Source organism: Pectinophora gossypiella, chromosome 3 (assembly GCF_024362695.1).
Source record: "Pectinophora gossypiella chromosome 3, ilPecGoss1.1, whole genome shotgun sequence".
Classification (NCBI taxonomy): Eukaryota; Metazoa; Arthropoda; class Insecta; order Lepidoptera; family Gelechiidae; genus Pectinophora; species Pectinophora gossypiella.
In genome coordinates, this window is record NC_065406.1 from 10864559 (window position 1) to 10885805 (window position 21247).

The 21247-nt window shown below is 36.3% G+C and overlaps 3 protein-coding genes across 6 annotated transcripts in view; 2 read left to right on the plus strand and 1 right to left on the minus strand.

The window, feature by feature from the left end:
- Nucleotides 1-9468, minus strand: part of LOC126381879 (nuclear receptor coactivator 7) — a 107833-nt gene extending 98365 nt beyond the window's left edge. Inside the window, exon 1 of one of the 2 annotated variants that reach the window (XM_050031424.1) lies at nt 9006-9468. The gene's annotated coding sequence lies outside the window, so the exon portion shown is untranslated. The remainder of the gene's footprint in view (nt 1-9005) is intronic. The other variant, XM_050031432.1, reaches the window with a different exon arrangement.
- LOC126381887 (uncharacterized) overlaps nt 1-13485 on the plus strand; it is a 56044-nt gene extending 42559 nt beyond the window's left edge. Inside the window, exons 1-2 of one of the 3 annotated variants that reach the window (XR_007568995.1) lie at nt 12338-12406; nt 12772-13485. Coding sequence is in view for 1 of the 3 variants with exons in the window: in XM_050031444.1 (XP_049887401.1) it covers nt 12772-12948 (177 nt within the window). In the remaining 2 variants the exon portion in view is untranslated. The other 2 variants (XR_007568994.1, XM_050031444.1) reach the window with 2 other exon arrangements.
- A 3809-nt stretch (nt 13486-17294) lies between these two features.
- LOC126382024 (ankyrin repeat domain-containing protein 13C) lies at nt 17295-21242 on the plus strand. The gene has a single exon (XM_050031710.1). The coding sequence runs from the start codon at nt 17760-17762 to the stop codon at nt 19104-19106; it is 1347 nt and encodes a 448-aa protein (XP_049887667.1). The 5' UTR covers nt 17295-17759; the 3' UTR covers nt 19107-21242.
- The last annotated feature ends 5 nt before the right edge of the window (nt 21243-21247 follow it).

Below are 21247 nucleotides of genomic sequence, written 5' to 3' on the forward strand. Positions count from 1 at the left end.
TAGACGTAACAAATTGTATTATACCGGGAACTAAGTACCAAGGACTTCTTAACTTGACGAACAATGTGTAAAGGCGTGTTTTTATAAGTGAGAAAGGCTGTCGGTCTAGTTGGTAGCGCGGTTATATCCGGCGGTAGCGTCCTCGATACGCCCAGACTTCTAGGCATGTTAATTTCCTTTACCAAACTGACCCTTCAATCATCTACGAACATCGTTAAAACGCAACCTACATAGAACATTTTCCGAGCTTGAAATTAACCTAAAAATATACAGAAAACCGATAAACCTAATTTCGAAAAGTCAAAGGTTAATTATACGTTCCAACGCACGATCACGCGTCAGGCTATGTTGAGACGAGCTTTGATCTTAAATCTTCGATAGGTTGTTACAGTCTTAGTCACCCGAAAAATTAAGTAAGTGTATTTTCAGAAACAGCCTGTGCCTGAGATAGATTAAAATCTCAAGGGCCTTAGGGCGTGAAGGAACAATAAAAACAGAAGTAGCGGAGCGGGTCCATAATTCATCGTACTGCGTATCAGAATAATACCTACATAAAAATTCCAATTTGAACAAAAAGTAGCTTCCGCACTCTTCTCGTTAAATGAAGAGGTTTTTCCTTTTTTCTCTTTGCACGAGTCGCGTTTGTATCCGGCGGGTGTTGTTCACTTAACCGAAGCGGGGGAAGCACGCAGTGGGCGCAACGGAAACCGACGGGAGCACGGGAGATCCGAGAACAAAAGAAGCACGCTGTACTGCCCCCGACCGCGCAAGGTTAGGATCGGGGACCGTGAAGCGTGCCTTCCTAATACTCACATTATCTACCGCTTACCCAGCCTGCCGTGTAAGACGTATCAGTATGTCGGTAGGTTTTATAAAATCCGCGTTTGTGGGACCATGAATTAGAATAGGCTGTACGGTAGGTGTTCGAAACAGCGAGCCCACAGGCGTACGAGTATAGTTCGTTAAATATTTGACCGGCGCCGCTCGATACATGCGACCTTGTAGTTGCGGCGCGCCTGCTCGCTGCTAAGTGGCGCCCGACGTGGGGCTCGCGATCAGCTGTTACTCACCCACGCGACTATGAGTCAACAATCAACTTTAAAGTGTAACGACTTTCTGGCTTTGTTTATCAAAATTCCAAACAGGAAATGACAACCATACATGTCATCCTGTAGAAAGTTCGCGCACTTTGATAGCAAGTGTAGGTATGCACAAATTCTCCTGCATGAATAATACAATGTTTACAGCGATGTAGTTTTCGCACCGTGACAAACGGCCCGCACTTGGCGAGCTCTAGGGAATTGTCAGAAATGTACAACAATCTCAAGTTTAACGCTCAGCTGAAAAATGAGTTACGGAATAATAAAATCCAACCCTCTGGGTTTCGTTCGTTTTAGAAGAAACATGACCAAATAGAATCCTTAATAAATCGTTTAAAAAAAAGATTTTTTTACATGTAACTTTACAATACTCAATCCATCCTGTCTAATGTGATAAATCGCTAGTGGGTTTTTGTAAATGAAAAGAAAAACTACACAATAATGACAGAATTTAATTACTCGAATCTTGAACTAATAACACGTACAATGAATCTACTATCACCGTTTCGATGATAATGAAACTAACATCCTTAAGTAATGAAATGATCATGACGTGGAGCTTTGAATGGTGTCTTCGTCTAATGAATGATTAAGTGCAGAAAGCATCTAATGTGGTCCATGCATCGATGCAACGAACCGAAGAGCGAGGACGAGATTGGCGTGGAGGAGCGCAGACGGGAAAATCGGCATAACGCGCACACGATAGGCCCCGAAGGCTGGAAACGTGCAACTGATGGAAATATAGTGGGGGCGCGGGGGCGGAGGCGGGGGGCGGGCGGCGCGGCCGGGCGGGGGCGCCTCCACGTAATCAGAACTGTTCCTCGACACCTATTCTATTGCAATACATATATCGGAAAACCATATCAGTTGATCACTTCGATTAATTTCTGACTAACACGTGTAATTAGAAAACTAAGATTTTCTGCGAGAAACTACTATTATTTCGTAGTGAAATTCCAAAAAGACCGACGAAAGGTATTAAAATTGTTCAGTGTGTAAGTATTTTCTGAGTCAATACACCGATACAGCCTGGATGGAGACGGGTCTGCCGAAGTACGTTCGAGAAACCGTGCGTTTGTAATCGAGGTGGCTGAACTTGCGGCTTTATGATGTGACGTCATTTATCATCACTCACGACAAAGCCTTAGATCGTAATCTAAAAGCTGACAAATTACGCAATGTGTTCCACGTACTGAAGGATTAAATTTAAAATATTTCATAAACCGATAATTTTGCCGTTTGATTGCCCTTCCGTAATTTATTTTTATTATTGACTGAATTGAATCTTCCTATCAGAAGCACTTACTCGAAACTATCGAATAGATTTTATACAAGAGTTTCATCGATTGTAAAATTACAGTGGACTAGTTTTCTATACAGGCGCTTATGAAACCATAGAACCGTCTTATGTGATTGAATGGTATTGATTTTGCACACAATGTTACACCCTTACGAGAATTACTAAGAAAACAAACAGGCAACTACTTACATAATTACCTGGATGTTAGTACACAACACAGCCTCCGTGGTCTAGTGGTTAGAGCGTTAGGCTCACGATCTGTAGGTCCGGGTTTGATTCCCGATTGGGACATTGTCGAAATCACTTTGTGAGACTGTCCTTTGTTTGGTAAAGACTTTTCAGGCTTGAATCACCTGATTGTCCGAAAAAGTAAGATGATTCCGTGCTTTGGAGGGCACGTTAAACCGTTGGTCCTGACTATTAGCCGTAAAAACACCTCCACCAACCCGCATTGTAGCAGCGTGGTGGAGTATGCTCCACATTCGCTCCGGTTGATTGAGGGGAGGCCTGTGCCCAGCAGTGGGACGTATACATATATACGCTGGTTATGTTATGTTAGTACACAACAGCGAATGCGTACAAATGATCTCGGTAAATAAATGGCGATTTTCAAGCATCCACCTAAGCCGATGCGAAAGAGGACTTCCAGATAAATCTGGAATTCACTTTTTGAAGAGATTTACAAAAGGTAGCTCAGACCTTTAAGTGTATAATACTTATGTGGCTTAACCTTGTATGACCATGAAAAATACGTATCCGAAAAACAACTTACGTTGTCTGTCACAGGCAAAAATGATATTTTGAACATACATCTAAGATGTAGTATAAGTGATCTGTACCCCAAAGTCAGAAGCTAGAAACCATTAGGTTCTATTCCGTACTAAAAATGTTATGAACATCATAATAATATCTTCCTTCCGTATTAAAACGACTAAGGAATGGAGTAACCTGTCGCAGCCTCTGTTTTCACCTTACTAAAATCCTGGACTCCTCAAAACTAGAGTGAATAAGTATTTAATGGGTAAGCGTGTACCACCTCAAATCACATTTTCACCTACCATCAAGTGAGATTGTGGTCAAACGCAAACTTAAACTATTTTGGAATAAAAAAGAATATGTTCAAATTACTAGTGCTGACAACGTCAACGCAAAATTCTCGACTTCCTGGGAACAAAACTCAAGGCTTCCTTCTGAAACTTCGCAATTAGGTTGAAGGAGCAATCACTTTCCCCGGAAAAAACATTCATCAGCCTAACCGAGTTTGTAAAGTAGAACATCGTTTTCCGGTTGACCTTGACCCGGGGCCGTGGCCATGGGCTTCGGTATACCACTCCACCTGGCGTACCCAGATTGTTTGCGTATTCGAGATAGGCCTCCCGCAACGTCAGATACAAGCGCCACCGTGATAAACTATATGCCGTTAAACGAATATTGAAGTATTGAGAATCGACGTCGACAACTCTTCGTAAGTAAGTTTGTAAGTATAGTAGGAACTGGATTCAAGTTACATAGAGAACAAAATGCAGTCGAAATAAATATGTAAAATAAATGTCAAAGGCCAAAACAACGTGTTTTGTTAATTTGTAATATAAAATCCAATATTAAGTTAAACGGAAAGCGTCAAAATATGCTAATAAAACACCAGCTAACATAAGATAATGCAACTTATGTAACATAGACCTTATTGAGATCTTACATTGATAGCCAAGAAGTCAACCACAGGTCAGTAAAAAGCCTTTGATACATTATGATATGCCCTATCGTATTAATATTTAATGAAATACCATCCGTTTGAATGTTTAATGAACTTGGACCAAGATCTGTGGGCCCAGGCGCAATATTTTCAAGTCTATCAGGGGTGACAACATTTTTTCTCTTTATCTGTGAGTGCATTAGCAGTGTGATCACTCTAATTGATATTCCACCAACACTGGATGTCGTATGAGGGGGATTTTCCAAATCAGAATTGAAGGCTACCATTGCCATGGCCTTTCTTAATCTTGTGTTTATAAGTATTGGATACGAACCCTTTCTTTTCTTTTGCATAATTACGCATTATCAATTAGATCCAATACTCTGTGTTGACATGATTAGCTATTCATTTAGAATTCGAAGTTCTTTAGAATTAGAAGTTTTTCATATTTTTCTTGTAACCAATGAACTTTTGGTATGGTTCGTAACGTAATTCAAACGTTGACTAGCAATTGTCAAAACAAGTTTAAAGGTTAAGCACGCATTCAGTCGTGTTTTTTTACCAAATCCCGTCAACATACAATCCTGAACTTCGCCACTTTCCGCTCCAGCTTCTGATTCTAAGTATAAGTAACACGGCCTCTGTGATCCGGTGGTTGAGCGTTGGACTCACGATCCGGAGGTCCCGGGTTCGAATCCCGGTGGGGACGTAGCACAAAAATTACTTTGTGATTCCTAGTTTGGTTAGGACATTACAGGCTGATCACCTGATTGTTCGAAAATAAGATGATCCGTGCTTCGGAAGGCACGTTAAGCCGTTGGTCCCGGTTACTACTTACTGATGTAAGTATTTAGTCGTTACATGAGCCATGTCAGGGGCTTTGACCGGCTCAGTAATAACCCTGACACCAGGGTTGATGTGGTTGGTATTCCACCTCACAACCCACACGATAGAAGAAGTAACACGGGTGGATATTGAAACACCTACTTTAATTCTCCTTTTCTAAAACCATTTGTCTACTTCATGAGGTGGAACTGCAACGTATTAAAGGCAATGACGGGAGCGAAATTACTATCGATGGCGGCCGCGTTATCAGTAAATGTCAGAATACCAGATATGTCTGGTAGATTAACAGTAAATAAAGAATAACACTGCCTACCGATTTTAATGTAAGTAGAATCACAGATTTCGAATATCAACACGACCGATGTCACACAAAGAACGTTGTGTAAGTTACGGTTGATTAACACAGATATTTGATTCTAGCTGGGTGTACAGTCATGAGCAATATAATGTACCCACTTCAGGACTCTGTCGCACTAACAAAATATTTGACATTTAGTGAGACTTACAGTTCAATTTGTGTCAAAAAAGTTAATGTGACATGGTACCAAAGTATACATATTAATGCTCATGACCGTACATGAATTATACCAGTTTTTGTGTTACGTGTCTGGATATAAAATAATTAATTTGAATTCCCGCCTCCCACCCTGGACACTGTATGGGCCTACATGGTTTACTGATTTTTCATTTCATAATCACAGTAGTCCATTAGCTGCTTTAAAATTAGGACCGGCACTTGCCTATGTGAATATGTGATATTTGGCGCTGTACAGTCATGAGCAATATAATGTACCCACTTTAGGACTCTGTCGCACTAACATATTTGACATTTAGTGAGACTTGCAGTTCAATTTGTCAAAAAAGTTAATGTGACATGGTACCAAGTGTATACATATTAATGCTAGTGACCTTACATAATGAATACAGCGCCAATAAAATATTCGATATAGATGGCGCCGGTGTGAGCTTAATGACGATACATAGATCGAAGAATTCCACATGGACAGGAGGAGGACCCGGGGACCCGGTGGTGTAATGGCACAATAACACGCTCGTCCTGGCTTGACAAAGAGTTCTGACCTGCGAGTTCAAGTCCCGTCTGAGTCAGATTTTTTTCGATTTAATTTCTATTTGTGAGTTTCCCTAAGCGCGGGTGAGTGCTATAAAAACAAAAATCCTGTATATTATATTTACTAGCCTAACGACACTTGCACTCTCGACACTGACCCAAGAGATCAGTTTTATTCTGACTAAAAATTAAAATCACGGAATAGAAGAGAGAGATAGTTGGAAGGGCCAAGCGAGCGCAACACGCACGCCATACAAGTGTGAGCAAATAGTTTATACTTCAACTTTGCACTCCACTCTTCCGCAAACTTTACGACGCACGCAGCTCCGTGATAGTGTTTATAAAGGTCGTCTTGAGTATTATAACCTGCAGGGAAATAAGTCAAATATTAACTATCATGCAAGGAGATCCCTCCTTATCATAGGAAAGCTTCTTCTTCTATCGTGTGGATTGTGAGGTGGAGTACCAACCTCATCAAGCTAAAAACCTTAGTATGATCGGCTATTTAAAAAAAACCTTTTTTATGCAGTATCTTAATGATAAAATTGCAGCCTATTACATAAAATATTGCCTATCCCATTGCCGGTAAAGTGGCTATGGAATTTGAGAAACAGTAGAGCTATCTTAGTTAGCTGTTTGCAGGAGTACCTAATAGTAAAAGAGAGTGGGGTCCAACTGGCGACAGCGGTTCTCATACAAAATGCTTGTTAGGGCCTTTCCAACCTCTTTCTTCTATTCCATGATTAAAATGTATACAACAACATAGTGATATTTTGATAAAACTATCGTATAATTTACATAATTATAACATATTTGATTTCAAAAAGCAGATTGATGTTTGCATTTGTTTGAAAATACTCTTATTATTAGTTTTGTTATCTTTGCCATGTCCACAAATATTACATTATACAATATAAAGTTATCTTTATTGCAGATCACAAGTATCTGCAGTACAACAAAACGTGTAGCAAATGCCCTCTTCAAAATTGTGAAAGTCTTAAGCACTAGTCTTTTTAAAATCCAATTGTTTAACTAATATCTCAGGGCCGCAGGAGGATATAGCCGACAAAGCTGGTAGTCTGTTCCTATTATTATTTACTATATCAATGTTAGGAATAAAATCCAGATTTTTTAAAGAAAGACCAGGAGGTTAAAAAAGCCACATTGAAGCAATTCATCTAAATAAGCAATATTTAGATGAATTGCTTCAATGTGGCTTTGTTGGTGTTGTGCACTTACTTTATATGCGCTAATGTCAAATTGCAATATTGCTTTTTTAGATGAGTAGCTATCTATTTATTGTTTAACTGGGACTCCACCAGACTTTGTGGATCTTAGGGCTACTGCGATACAGGGAAAACCCTAGTGCAGGGCCCATTATTAACCTGTTTTAATTTTAATTGGTAAATAAAGTGTTCTCACTTTTTTCACACACAGTTTTTAGTTATTACAATCAAATTTCCTTTTTAACAATGGGTTTTATATGACCACAAGCCAAAACTTTAAGTCTGTGTCTTGTCAAGACAGGACAATCTCAACCAGTACATGTAAACACAAAGAAACCAAATAACAGCACTTATTTTAAAAACTTTCATATGTACATAAAAACGCAAGACTTGTAATGATTGGTCATTCAGTAAATGTACTAAAGCAAATGAGTTTTTATAATTTATTAACGGGAAGCAAACAATTAGGCACGCATTTACCTGTAAGTTATGCTTCTCATATCTTTGATCCATCCCATCATTTTATCATTAACTTAAAATTACAGCTTATTACTGTTAACTTAATATTATGACTTATTAATTTATCTTAAGTGCATTTTTTACTAACACAATTGGTTTGAGACGGCCTTCTTGCTCAGAAAGCTCAGGTGAAGCATGAGTATTCAGTTCATCTTGCAAAGAATGTACCTCTGACTAGCCCGATTGGAAATATAGTTGTGTAATATGTAAGCTTATTGTATATGAAAGTTATAAATAAAAGAAGTACACACCTTCGTACATTAATGAAAATGATAGTTAATAATTAATCACATATCCATAATACAAAGTAAATATAATAAAAACTACTTATTGAAAAACCGAACTAAGGAGCAGGTAGTTAATGAATTATTCAAACAATATAAATAAAAAAACACTATTATCAAGTTATTGTTATTATGTAAACTTGTACATATTATAAACTTACCTCTCTTTGGAATGAATATTTATCACTAACAGGTAAACAGTCAGAACTCAATAATAGTTTGTTGATTATACTATAAGGAAACAACTTAATGTTTTCAAACTTGTTTTTTTTAATAGGGTGTTTGAAAATGTTTGTAATCAGAGGATTTAGATAAAGGTATGAGTGGACAGCTCTAGAAACACACAGGTAGAGATGAATGTTCACTTGATACTGTTAGTTTTTAAGAAAAACATTCAAACTGATAATTTATTATGACTCCACAAAGAGACGATAACCTTTCCATTGCAGATAAGGTAGAAATCTGTTCATAATAATAAACATAGTTGTTTACAATGTAGCAATCAATATTAATAAATTTTTAAATAATATAATTAATGAATGATCAAGTTGTATTTGGCATTAGTGTAGATTTTTTGTCAATTTTGTAAAAATATGTCTTTGTTTCGTTACTTCTTCACGAGTAATAAGTAAATAGATTCATTTATTACTATTCGATTATAACTTAAATAAGCTTCTTTTTAATACAGATTAGAACTATAATTTCAAAAGTAAAGAATATGTCTGTAGATTTAGTAGTAGATACAGAGGTTACTTTGGTATTAAAAGTAATTAAAATTAACAGGAATTAAAAAATTGTGTTACCCATTAAACAACAATAATTATTGGCGACACATCTGTGGAATTACCTGTTTCTTGTTGGTATAATGTTTAATCCAGCACTTACACATAAAATGCGTATTAGATAAACTTACCATAGGTAGTGAAGACATTTCTCGATCAATGTTCATAATTATATAAAATACTTACATGGTGAGAAGGTGATATACCCCACGAACAATCACTCACAGAAGAATATTTTAGTGTTCCAAGTCCTAATTGAGTATGTTCATAATAAACGAAGCCGCAAATCGCACAGAAATGGGATAACGTAAAAACTAACTGAAGTCACCAAATCTTAACATTTAACAGGTTTTTAATCAATTAAAGCAATAGTACAGTTCCACAAACAATGTTCCACAAATTCACAATCAATAAAAATGCAATTTATACGAACTAAATACAAAGATGCGAAACGTTGCAATGCAGTTTTATCAACGCGAGATTTACACGAATATACGACAAATAAAGTATTATGGCCACGCCATTATAAACTGATAAAGTTCACTTCAATAAGTTTCACCAACAGTTTTTAATATCCTGGGGCAGTTCCACTATTTTTCAAGTATTTCAGATAAAACTGAAAAAAGGCGTTCGTTCGATTTGCTATGCGCAGCTGTCAATCTTTTATTTTGTCGTCTTCAAAACATGGCAGGCAACGCCATCTATCATAAAATAACGGTAGTAAACTCACAAACTCAAAACTCTGCTCTCGTTTTTTTTTTGTATATTTTGGCCTAGTTTTATGGACAATATTAGCTGATTTCAGCCTTTGTTCCCACTAGTTCGATTCATTAGTTCGATCGTCGGACTAGTGAGAATTTTTTTCTCATTAGTTCGACCGTCGAACTAGTGAGCATTTCTTTTCTCATTTGTTCGACCGTCGAACCAATTTAAATTTAAAAATAGTTCTACCACATTTCAATGTTTTACTAATTTCGTAATAAAATAAAAAACGCTTGGTTCGTTATAAAATATATATTCGTGTACATCTATAGGATATCTTAGATCTTCTTTCTTATCGTGTGGGTTGTAAGATTGATGACCAATCTTACAGACCCTGGTGTCAGAGTTATAGAGCCGCCAAAGGCCTCTGACGTGGCTCGTAACGACTACCTCCATAGATAGTAACCGGGACCATCGGCTTAACGTGCCTTCCGAAGCACGGAATCGTCTTATTTTTCGGACAATCTGGTGGCCCGCAATGTCCAAACCAAACCATTGAGTAATATTGATATCCCTCTAATTGCAGAAACCTTCCTCGACCACTTTTAATAATTTTCAATTCTTTAGACGTCATTCCGAAAAAATAAACAGTAAACTAAACAGGCACCAATAAATAAAACGTTATCACTGCAGCGCATGACTAGTGCAATACATCATATCGCATAGTTAAACAGGCTAAAAAAGCATCTACCCTCAAAATGAAAATAAAATCTATTACCACACTCCTTCTGCAGTTAAATATGTAGGTGTTCCAAATAAATAAATGTTTATAATGTATAATGCACATACCTAGGCGATGTAGGTATAGATGCATTTAAGGAAATGTGCAGTAGACAACTTCCGGGTGATATGACGATGATTTGTGTAATCTATATGTATTGTTTATTTACTTTGTTAGGAAGCCAGCTTATAATTTATAAGTTTTTTAAATATGTATTAGATCTAAGACAGCCTCCGTGGTCTAGTGGTTAGAGCATTGGTCTCTCGTTCCGGAGGTCCTGGGTTCGATTCCCGGGTGGGAAACAGTTTTTTAAAAACTACTTTGTGAGACTTTCCCGGTTTGGTTAGGACATTGCGGGCCACCAGATTGTCCGAAAAATAAGACGATTCCGTGCTTCGGAAGGCACGTTAAGCCGATGGTCCCGGTTACTATCTATGGAGGTAGTCGTTACGAGCCACGTCAGAGGCCTTTGGCGGCTCTATAACTCTGACACCAGGGTCTGTAAGATTGGTCATCAATCTTACAACCCACACGATAAGAAAGAAGATCTAAGATATCCTATAGATGTACACGAATATATATTTTATAACGAACCAAGCGTTTTTTATTTTATTACGAAATTAGTAAAACATTGAAATGTGGTAGAACTATTTTTAAATTTAAATTGGTTCGACGGTCGAACAAATGAGAAAAGAAATGCTCACTAGTTCGACGGTCGAACTAATGAGAAAAAAAATTCTCACTAGTCCGACGATCGAACTAATGAATCGAACTAGTGGGAACAAAGGGATTTCAGATGTCTAATTTTATTTAAAGTTATTTTTATCTACCAAAAAGGAAAAAAACGAGTAATCGACAGGCTAAAAATCTACAAATGTACGATAGTAGGATAAAAGCGTCAAATTTAGACAGAAATCTTTCCAGGCTACGTTCGTTCTCTAAAAACAATATAGATGGCGTTGTACAGATTAAAGTGATACTTAATTACCTATTTTCTCACTGCTCGGGTAGATAATTATTCAAAAGTATAATGTAATCTTCTTCTTCTTATCGTATGGGTTGTGCATAGAGCAACACTCCGCGGTTGTGAGGTGGAATACGTGTGGAATACCAACCTCATCAACCCTGGCGTCAATAATAAATAATGTAATGGCAGAGGCATATATAAATATATTGTTGCTTGATATTTGAATCAGATACCTATAGTATTATGTTGCTACCTTTATTGCTTCTCTTTATTTTGATCAGAATAATAATGGGTAGAAGACCTTCTGGCTCTGGGTGTAACAACAAAGGTCATCATTTATACCCAAAAATTAAATGATGCGTATGTATGTTACCCATGAAATTAAATGGTAAACTCTGTACAGCGACATCTACATATTTTTTTGGAGAACGTAGCCTGGAAAGTCCCTCATTCATGCATGATGCACGGCCAGCCACACAGTAACAAGTTAATAACCACCCACCGTGGTCTGGGTTCGATTTCCGGTGTGGACATGTCAAACAAAACATCACTTTATACGAGTAGCATTGTCTCTAGTTTTCTAAGAAGCTGAATCATCCTATTAATTTATCCTTTAAGTTTAAGTAACATGATTCTGTGCTCCAGAAGGCACATTAACTTGTAGACCCCGATTACTAATTTGCTTATGTTGTCGTTTTTTGAGCCATTGGGTTTTAATAACAACCCTGACACCAGCCCACATCTTATAAAAAGGTAATCACAAACGGTAAGTATATTCCTACCTCCAAGATGGCCATTGAAAGAATAAATTCCTTGTTTTCTACTAATGGCACTAAACAATGGCGTTTTACATGTGTATGGTGAAATGATAGATAAAGCACGTTTTACTTGACATTAACTAATTACCAAACAATGATTTATCCAAACAAAGGTTTTAATTTAATGGCTTTAATTTTAAGCATGTTTAACTATAACCTTCTCAATACTTTTCATTGACTAAATCAAAAGATATTCGTAAACCTTTTAATAATTTGACGTACCTACCTACTTTAAAAAAAAATGCGCCCGTGTTTGTCGAGCACTCGAGTTACTCGTAATATAATTTCGCAATGAAAATAAATACGTATCTACGTGCCGGTATGTCGTTATTCATTGATAATGCTGAATATTTTCTAGTAATAATTATCTCTATTACAAACAGTTTAAAATGACGCAAAGTTGGGTATAAAACAATCGTGTTCCCCCATACGATTACAGTTAGTGAAGACTAGCAAAATGGCGACGAAAACCATTTTAATTTGCTTTGCTGTTGTACTGATCATCAGCGTACGTATATAATTCAAAGTTATTTTCTATTGTACATTATTTTAGATAATTAAGTAAGGGATTGTTCGCTACGTAGCCGTGATGTTCCAGTTCAGGGACCATTTAGTACTGTGTTCAGTCTCGAACATATTTTCTACATAAGTATACCTCTAATATGGACTTTCATCTTCTTTCAGGTTATCTCAGTGGAATGCCAATGTCCCGGCAGCTATCCTGCTGGACTTACGGGTCTCCCCGGCTATACTCCTCCTCCGATCATCATAACTAAGAGCAGCAACAACGACAAGGACTTAATGTACCCCATCCTTCTCTTGCTGCTGCTTGGCAACGGAGGTTTTGGTTGTGGTTGTTAAATTATTTTATTTGCGGTCTGTCTCAATATCTACTTACTGATGAGTTTCTAATAGCCCATCCAGACAGATAGACTACCAGGCAATTGTTAGCAAGTGGTGAAACAATGTCCATAAGTGTACTAATTCCTATATTTTATCTATACAACAATGTACAATTGCACAGATATATATATAATACCTACTTATATAATATTCTAGACAGACATTAAACCTTTTACCAAATCAAATTATGAATTACCTGTTCGATTTTTAATTTATTAATATTTAAACATAATACCTATTGCATGTTATCTGTCTCTACCTTATACATACACCCTTATTTATAGCCCGACCAACCCAAACCTGTCCGCACACACCATGTATGATTGTATGGGTTTGTAAAGTATAAAGTTGCATGGGTAATGTCACAAGACTGTAATTGCACTGCATCTAATGGCACATACAACTTCATAAATTACAATCGAGTGCGACGGGCGAGGTGTTTGGTGTGACAAGGTTTTTATAGTTAAGTATATCAAGCATTTCCACAAATATAGTAATAATAACGTAAGAAACGTTTTTTACTCGTAAGTAAACCCATATCTCTATTTTTCACTTTAGTGTCTGTTCATGACTTCCTTCTGTTCACATTAATGTACTTATAGTAAAATGGAACTTCTCATTAAAAAAATTAGGAGTTCACGAGGTTTTTTCAACAATTTGATTTGATTAATTTCACCTCAACGAATTAAGAAACTTTTCCGCGAAAATTTGATTATAACCTTGCTTGCATGCCTATCTAAGTTGCCTATTATACAGCAGACATCCGCATCCGTCTTTTTAGATATTATACAAATATTAAATATCTCCATGACAGGATAGAAAAATCTCTACGAATGAATGTGTAAAACAAAGTAGTGTGTATGAGATACCAACTTTTTAAAATATATTTATGAAAAGTCCCTTTTTTATAAATATTTATTATTATATCACGTACATGAATGCGACTCATTTATTAGCGCTACAAAGTAACGACGTAAACACATTGACAGCAAAAAAAACGCATAATTGACATTTGACCACAGACTAGTAAGAGATACTACGTATCAGACGAACATCTCTAGTACTAACGTTTTGTTTGATTGGTTTTAATGATACATGACAGTTGGTTTTTTTTTTAATAATCGAATTTTACTTGGCAAAGGACTACGCGTCATGCGGCCTAATGTACAGGAGTGGGACGTTCAAAAGAAAAGGTCTTGTAACTGGGATCGGTATTATTCTACAGATTTTAATTTGACTTTGAAACAAGTAAGTACTTATTTCAAAGTCCCAGATAAACGTAAAATCTGTGGAAAATAATACCGAACACAGAAACAAGACCAAATGACCTCTTTTTTTAAGTTAGGGCTTGGTTCGTAGGGTTAAAAACATGTGAGAGATTATTCATTAAATTATTTATTTTTTAATTTCATACAATATTTTTTACGTGATGCAATAAATGGTTCTTACATCGGAGGCACACACTTCTTTAGATTTAGACGGGATAAATCCATGCCTTTTAATATGCGATTTACACACAAAGAGATTCAAAAGTTCACTTCTTGGTGTATCTTTTGAATTAATTTCGAATTTGAGACACTTCCGCCACTTATTGAGTCTTTTCTCGGTGCAAGGAAAATGATGCAATGAAAACAGCGCCTGGTCACGAATTTTTGCAAACACAGCACTCGCGATACATTTTCGAAAGAAAATACATGCGAAAAGATTCACTGGGCTTTGTATTACAAGATAAAGTGGAGAAGATAAGCACAAATACACTTCACTCGATCACACCTCAGAACAATAACTAAAGCATAGAAGGAAGGCTAAAATAAGAATTCAGAAACTATAAACCGGCTCTCTTCTAGCTTACGACACAAACTATGAGTGAGAAAAGGACAAATGATTCGCTCTTTGCTTCATTTTTTCCGAGGTTGTCACAACATGAAATGTCATTTGGACCTATTGGACTCATTTTAACTCGGCCAAATACATAGTAACATACATAAGAAGATTTTACTTATATTTACCGAACTATTTGACACGGTCGCGTCAACTGTGTTTACGAGTGTCTTGTGTTCAGATTGTTTTAAGTGATAATTTAACAATATTTTTCCAAATAAATGGAAAGAAACTTTTATTTATATCAAATAATTGAGTGTCTCGACTGTGTGACATTATGTCTTGTGTGGTATGGGGCTGCAGCTCACATTCAGGAAGAAAAGAAAATAGCCAACAACTTCTGTCGTTTCATCGGTAAGTTTTTTGTAATTTTCTAGTGAAATGTGAACTGCTGAACAATTTTAGGAAAGTAATATGTTTTGCTGAATAGATTTGTAGCATAAAATATTTGAGATATCCATTATATTATACGTTTCATCGATGAATACGGAATTGATTTGAGGTTATGTTGATTGTCCATAGTGATGTACTAAAATTATCGATACTTTTAATTTTTAGATTTCCTGTAGACGATAACAAAGAGAAAGAATGGATAATTCGCATTAATAGACGAAATTGGATTCCAAATAAGTACAGCCGTATTTGCTCGAAACATTTTACTGCGGATTCATTTATGTGTGTTCCTAATTCAAAGTGGAGGCGTCTTCGAGACGATGCTATTCCTACATTGAACATTATAGATCAGACAGATGAAATGGTGTTTAAATTTAAATTTCAGCCTAGCCTGCATCATCTCACTGCTGGATAGATAGATAAGATATTTGTATCATGTTATCACAACACGTTTATACTATCTATCATTCAACTACATATTATTATGTACTTAATAAACTTAGTATATATACTAAGTCTGTAGTTGTTTTATGTCTAAACAATTATGAGTTGTACACGTTTTATATAAGTAAATTATTATTATCTTTGATTTCAGATATTAAATCCAAAAGTGTCGACTGGATTTACATGAAAAGGTATATCAAATAATTTTCTTTTTTTATATTTTTAACATGATATACATATATAGAGTGTATAATTCAACCAGCTGCACAATGCACTTAAATCAGATATATTTTACTTTTATTTTTATAGATTATTTTGTACATATACTATTTTAACATTATTATTAAACTTTATTTCAGTCAGTTCAAGAAGACGAGATGAAAAATTTAAAAGAAAAGCTGAACAAGTCCCGCCTCAAGATCAAACGACTTAATGAAAAAAAAAAAAAAACAATGTGACAGGGTGTCACAAAGACAGTTTCTAAGCAAATTGACACTGTTTAGAAATTAATAAATTTGTATTTATTGTAAATATAATGTACATAATTAATAACGTGTGAAATAAATACTTGCTAATGAACAGATTTACGATCTAATTTATATTTCATTTTACCTCCTTTTCTTATTTACTCCTACTCCAACACTCCAGGTTGATACGAACTGCGCCCAATAAAGAATGTAATGAATGTTATAGATTTGTGTAAGCGACTTAGATAAATCTTGACTAAACCTTCCTTTACAAATACAAATATACTTTATTGCACACAACATACAATACTTACAAGTTTTGCACGAAAGATACAGTACACCACCTACCTACCTTTTACTTTCCCTTTCTGTTCTCTTATGAATACTTGTATGCCGTATTTTTTTAAGTATAATGCTATATCTAGTAGGTACGAGTATGGTAATCCTAGTATTGAAACAGCTTGTAGCCCTAGTAAAGACCGCCATTTTATGTTTACAGAGTGGCACGTTTTTTCTGTAGGTATTTCCAGTCCATACTCTTTTCTATGTCTATGGCGTGACCCCATCGGGTCTCTTACCGTCTGTGCGGCTTAGACCCGGCGGCGGCGGTTCCAATTTGCACGGCACGTCGATCGACACCAGTGCACGGCGGATGACATCATAAATAAATTCGAATATTACAAAATACTTACCGATGAAACGATAACAGTTGGCTATTTTCTTTCCTTCCTGAATGTGAGCTGCAGCTCCAAACTGATATAAACCAGACAATATAATCCAAAAATGGTTAGATACTTACCTATCAGAGACAGAGTCTCCTTTCATCAAGAAGAAGATAATTGCATCCTACAAAAAAATCTTGTAAAAAAAATTTATCGACATTAATTGTAAGTAAATTTAATTTTATCGACATATTACTAAAGTGAAACCCAACACTAGGCAATGAAAAACTTGTGACAACCTACGAAATTACGAAACAATTTTTGTATATGCGTCTTTGTCTAACATTACGCCGGTTCCGTAAGATAAAGTAGAGCAGAATTATAGAGTTCTGTTGCTATTTTAGCCTTCCTTCTATGCTTTAGTTATTGTTCTGAGGATCACACAGTTTGTCATCTGTGTCGGCCATCTTTGACAGTACACCGGTAAAGATGGCCGATAAAGATGGCTGTCACCGCTAACCAATCACAGGCCAGCACAATTTGTCATACATCGTTAAAAAATATGGCGCCTATCGACAACATTCGTTCTACGCAGATTTCACGGTGTGCATTTGACTGACAAAATTTTCGACACGACCCATTTTCGATTTTATTTGGAAATAATAAGAAATCGAAGAAAATAGTGATAAAAGTACTGAAACAGATATGGATAAACACAATGGTGTCCCAAGAATTATAAAATTATCATAAAATGTACGGACTGCAATATAAACATACGTCTAAAACAAAGTCTATTATACTTTCTCCAAAAATTTGTATCTTATCGCGCTGATTAGATATCTAAGTAAATCAAAGCGTTTTCGTGTGAACCGGGCTCAATAATTTAATTAATGGATGTTCGAAGTGATGAGTAAGGACACGTATGTGCGAAATGTCTAATACGAATTTAACGTGCAATGATGAAGACGAATCATATCCGCTGCACGAGTGCGTGTTTGGCGGCGACGTGCGGAAGCTGTCGTCGCTGCTGCGGCTGCAGGACGTGGCGCGCAAGGACAAGCACGGCAACACGGCGCTGCATCTGGCCGTCATGCTCGGACGCAAGGAGTGCGTGCAGCTACTGCTAGCGCATGGTGCGCCTGTCAAGGTCAAGAACCTCACGGGTTGGTCTCCGCTCGCCGAAGCCGTCAGCTACGGCGACCGCCAAACCATCTCGTCACTCGTACGTAAACTCAAACAACAAGCTCGCGAGCAAATGTTACTTGGCAGGCCTGATCTCATCCGAGCACTTGCCCAAATTCAAGACTTTTATATGGAACTAAAGTGGGATTTCCATTCATGGGTACCTCTAGTCTCTAGAATATTACCATCTGATGTCTGCAAAATTTACAAATCTGGCTCTGGAATTCGCTTAGATACCACGTTGGTTGATTTCACTGATATGAAGTGGGAGCGGGGTGACATTTCCTTCATATTCCAAGGTGAAAAACCCCCTAGTGAGTCTCTTACAGTTTTAGACAATAAGACCAAAGTCTATCAGCGTGTAAGATATGAAGAGACAGAAAGTGAAATAGAAGATGAAGTTGATATACTTATGTCCAGCGATATTATCTCTGCGCAAATGTCCACTAAAGGAATCTCATTTGCCAGAGCTCAGAGTGGCTGGATATTTCGTGAGGATCGCAAAGAAACAGTTGCTGGTCAATATAGAAGTGATATCTACACTATCACTGGCTTGGTTTTAGAATCACGTAAAAGGCGAGAACATTTATCAACAGATGACCTACAAAAAAATAAAGCTATCATTGAAAGCCTCACTAAAGGTAACCCACAGAATTTAGAAACTAATGGTGAACCTGTCCGACGTGCATCTCTGAATCCACCTCCTGACTGTGGGGTAGATTGGGCAGCATACATATCATCCTTGCCAGGGCAATACCCTAGCTTGGGACGGGAGATTGTTTACAAGGAATCATCTAGGAACTTCAGAGCTACAATAGCTATGAGTGATGACTTCCCGCTCAGTGTTGACATGCTTCTGAATGTATTGGAGGTTATTGCTCCATTCAAACATTTTGCTAAGTTGCGCCAATTTGTTGCCATGAAACTGCCTAAAGGATTTCCTGTGAAGATTGACATACCAATATTGCCTACTGTCACAGCCAAAATAACATTTCAAAAGTTTGATTTTCGAGAAGATTTGTCACCAGAGCTATTTGTTATACCTGAAGACTATATAGAGGATCCACTCAGATTCCCTGACTTATGACGCATTGATATTCTAACACTGTTTGAAATAAGTGAAAGGCCAATGTGGCGACGTGAGGGTAAACGAGGGCGCGCGTGGCGGGCCGGGCGAGGCGCGCGCTGCCGGCCCGCGGCGCCTCGTCTCGTCACCATCGAGTTCCCCATGCTGTTTGGCCTAGGGAGCTCCTACTCTAGCCACTGTGTCCTGTTTGTGGAGTAGCAAAATTGCTAAATGTCTTGTAGGTGTACAAAATTGGTGGTAAACTGTCTGTGTGTAGTAGAATCACCAGTGTTAGAATAAAATAAGTTCATAATTTGTGGGGAGATCTTTAATTTTTTTTTAGGATAAATATGAACTAAAGCAGCTGACAATTGATGTTTTCTTGATATCTATCTATTATCGCCGTCTACCAGATTCAGTATATTAATTGTACTGATAAGAAAGTCAGTCATGTGGAACTGATCACACTAGCCTACTTAGTTTAATGTTATATTATGGAAATGTGCACTGTTTTGCTACTGTAATAACTAATAACGAATTTATATCTTTGTTAGTAACGGAATTTCTACTATAGTAGGTAAGGTACTATAGTTAAATACTACAGTAGCCAAATAGTAATTTTAACTAAATTATGCCCAACTGAAGAAGGCATTCTATTGTGAAGACAGTTGGAAGTAATTATTTCAAAAGCCAGTCAATGTAAATCAGAGTTGTAGATATTAGAGTAGTCAATTCATTGCTCATACATAAAATTGCGTCCAACATGTTTTTAATTTTAAATCTGTGTTAAATCGTATTACGTATTTTTATTATTTATGTTGTCCCACAGACTTAAAATTTTAGAGGCAATCAAAAACTGAAGCCAGATTTTATATTAAAATTGGCTACACGACTCTCTAGCAGGAATATAGGCTTTTATTTTGTTATTTAAATATGATAAGTATTTATAATAAATTTTATATCTCGTGAGTAATTAAAAAAGCTTATAAATTAAAGATTCAGTTTTGCAAACTTTCTATGATGTCCGATAATATTTCTTGTATGCTTATGTCTGAGATAAATACTGAAAAAACTGTGAAAAGATTTCAAGATTTGAAAGGTATAAAGGTGACAAAACCAGATCTTTGTTACTTCTACAAAAATGTGTTTTATCTCGTAAATATGGAGATTTTAAAGTTTTCCTCATCATTTTGAACTATATGAAAATTCAATGCTGATAAAAATGGAGTGTTTAAGTTGTCGCCTGAGATCAACATAATTATGTTATTATCTGCCTAACTGGAGTGGATAAATACAGTACCTATACTGTGTATGCACTGAAGAATATTCTCTGCTCGTTGTTTGACCACGCCGGTTAATGGCGACGAGGAAAACATATCTTTTTTATTTATGCCTAAAATAGAATTACGGTTCGGTAAGCAGACAGACTTATTTAGTTAAAGTTTATACAGCCTGATTTTAAAATATTTGGCAGTAACGTTATACTGTTTTATAAATTAGTATGTATTGAAATTATTCTACACTTTTCCAAATATTTAAAAAATGACTTGTATGCTTGTACTCATATGGATCTGTAATTCACATACTACAGTTAGCTACCTTATATTTAATTGATTAGCACATAACCCAATTAATAGATTAGTCATTTCACAAGGCTGTTTTATCAGCCTGATGTCAAAATCCTTGTGCCTTTTGCATTTCTGATTTGTAGAATGAGCTTTAGTAGAAAAACTGCACTAGATTTCATGGTGCAAATAATGTTTTTAAAATATAGAGTTCACCAACTAGTAACGTATTTTGCAAAGTACTTATTTATTATTTACTTAAAATGTCGAAAGATGTACCTCGAGTTGAATACCAGCACTGGTAGTGTAGAAGTAGACAGCTTGTTTAGTTAATAATAAGTGAATTGTATTCTATCAAAATTATCAATAGAATGTACAAACTTGATTACTATTTGATGCACACTTGACAATAATATTTGAATCCCACCTAACAGATTTTATTGTTGGTTGTTATATGTGAAACATATTTTCTTGCCAATAGTTTGATTTTGTTACTTTTATTATATTTTTAAAACGAAAACGTAATGAGCTGTAAATTTCAAAGAAACGTATAAAAATTAAGAATGTTGTAATAAATAGATACGATAAAACATGTCC

What these genes read in the sequence shown, in the direction of transcription:
- LOC126382024 (XM_050031710.1), top strand. Translation starts at nt 17,760, where the DNA reads ATGTGCGAAATGTCTAATACGAATTTAACGTGCAATGATGAAGACGAA.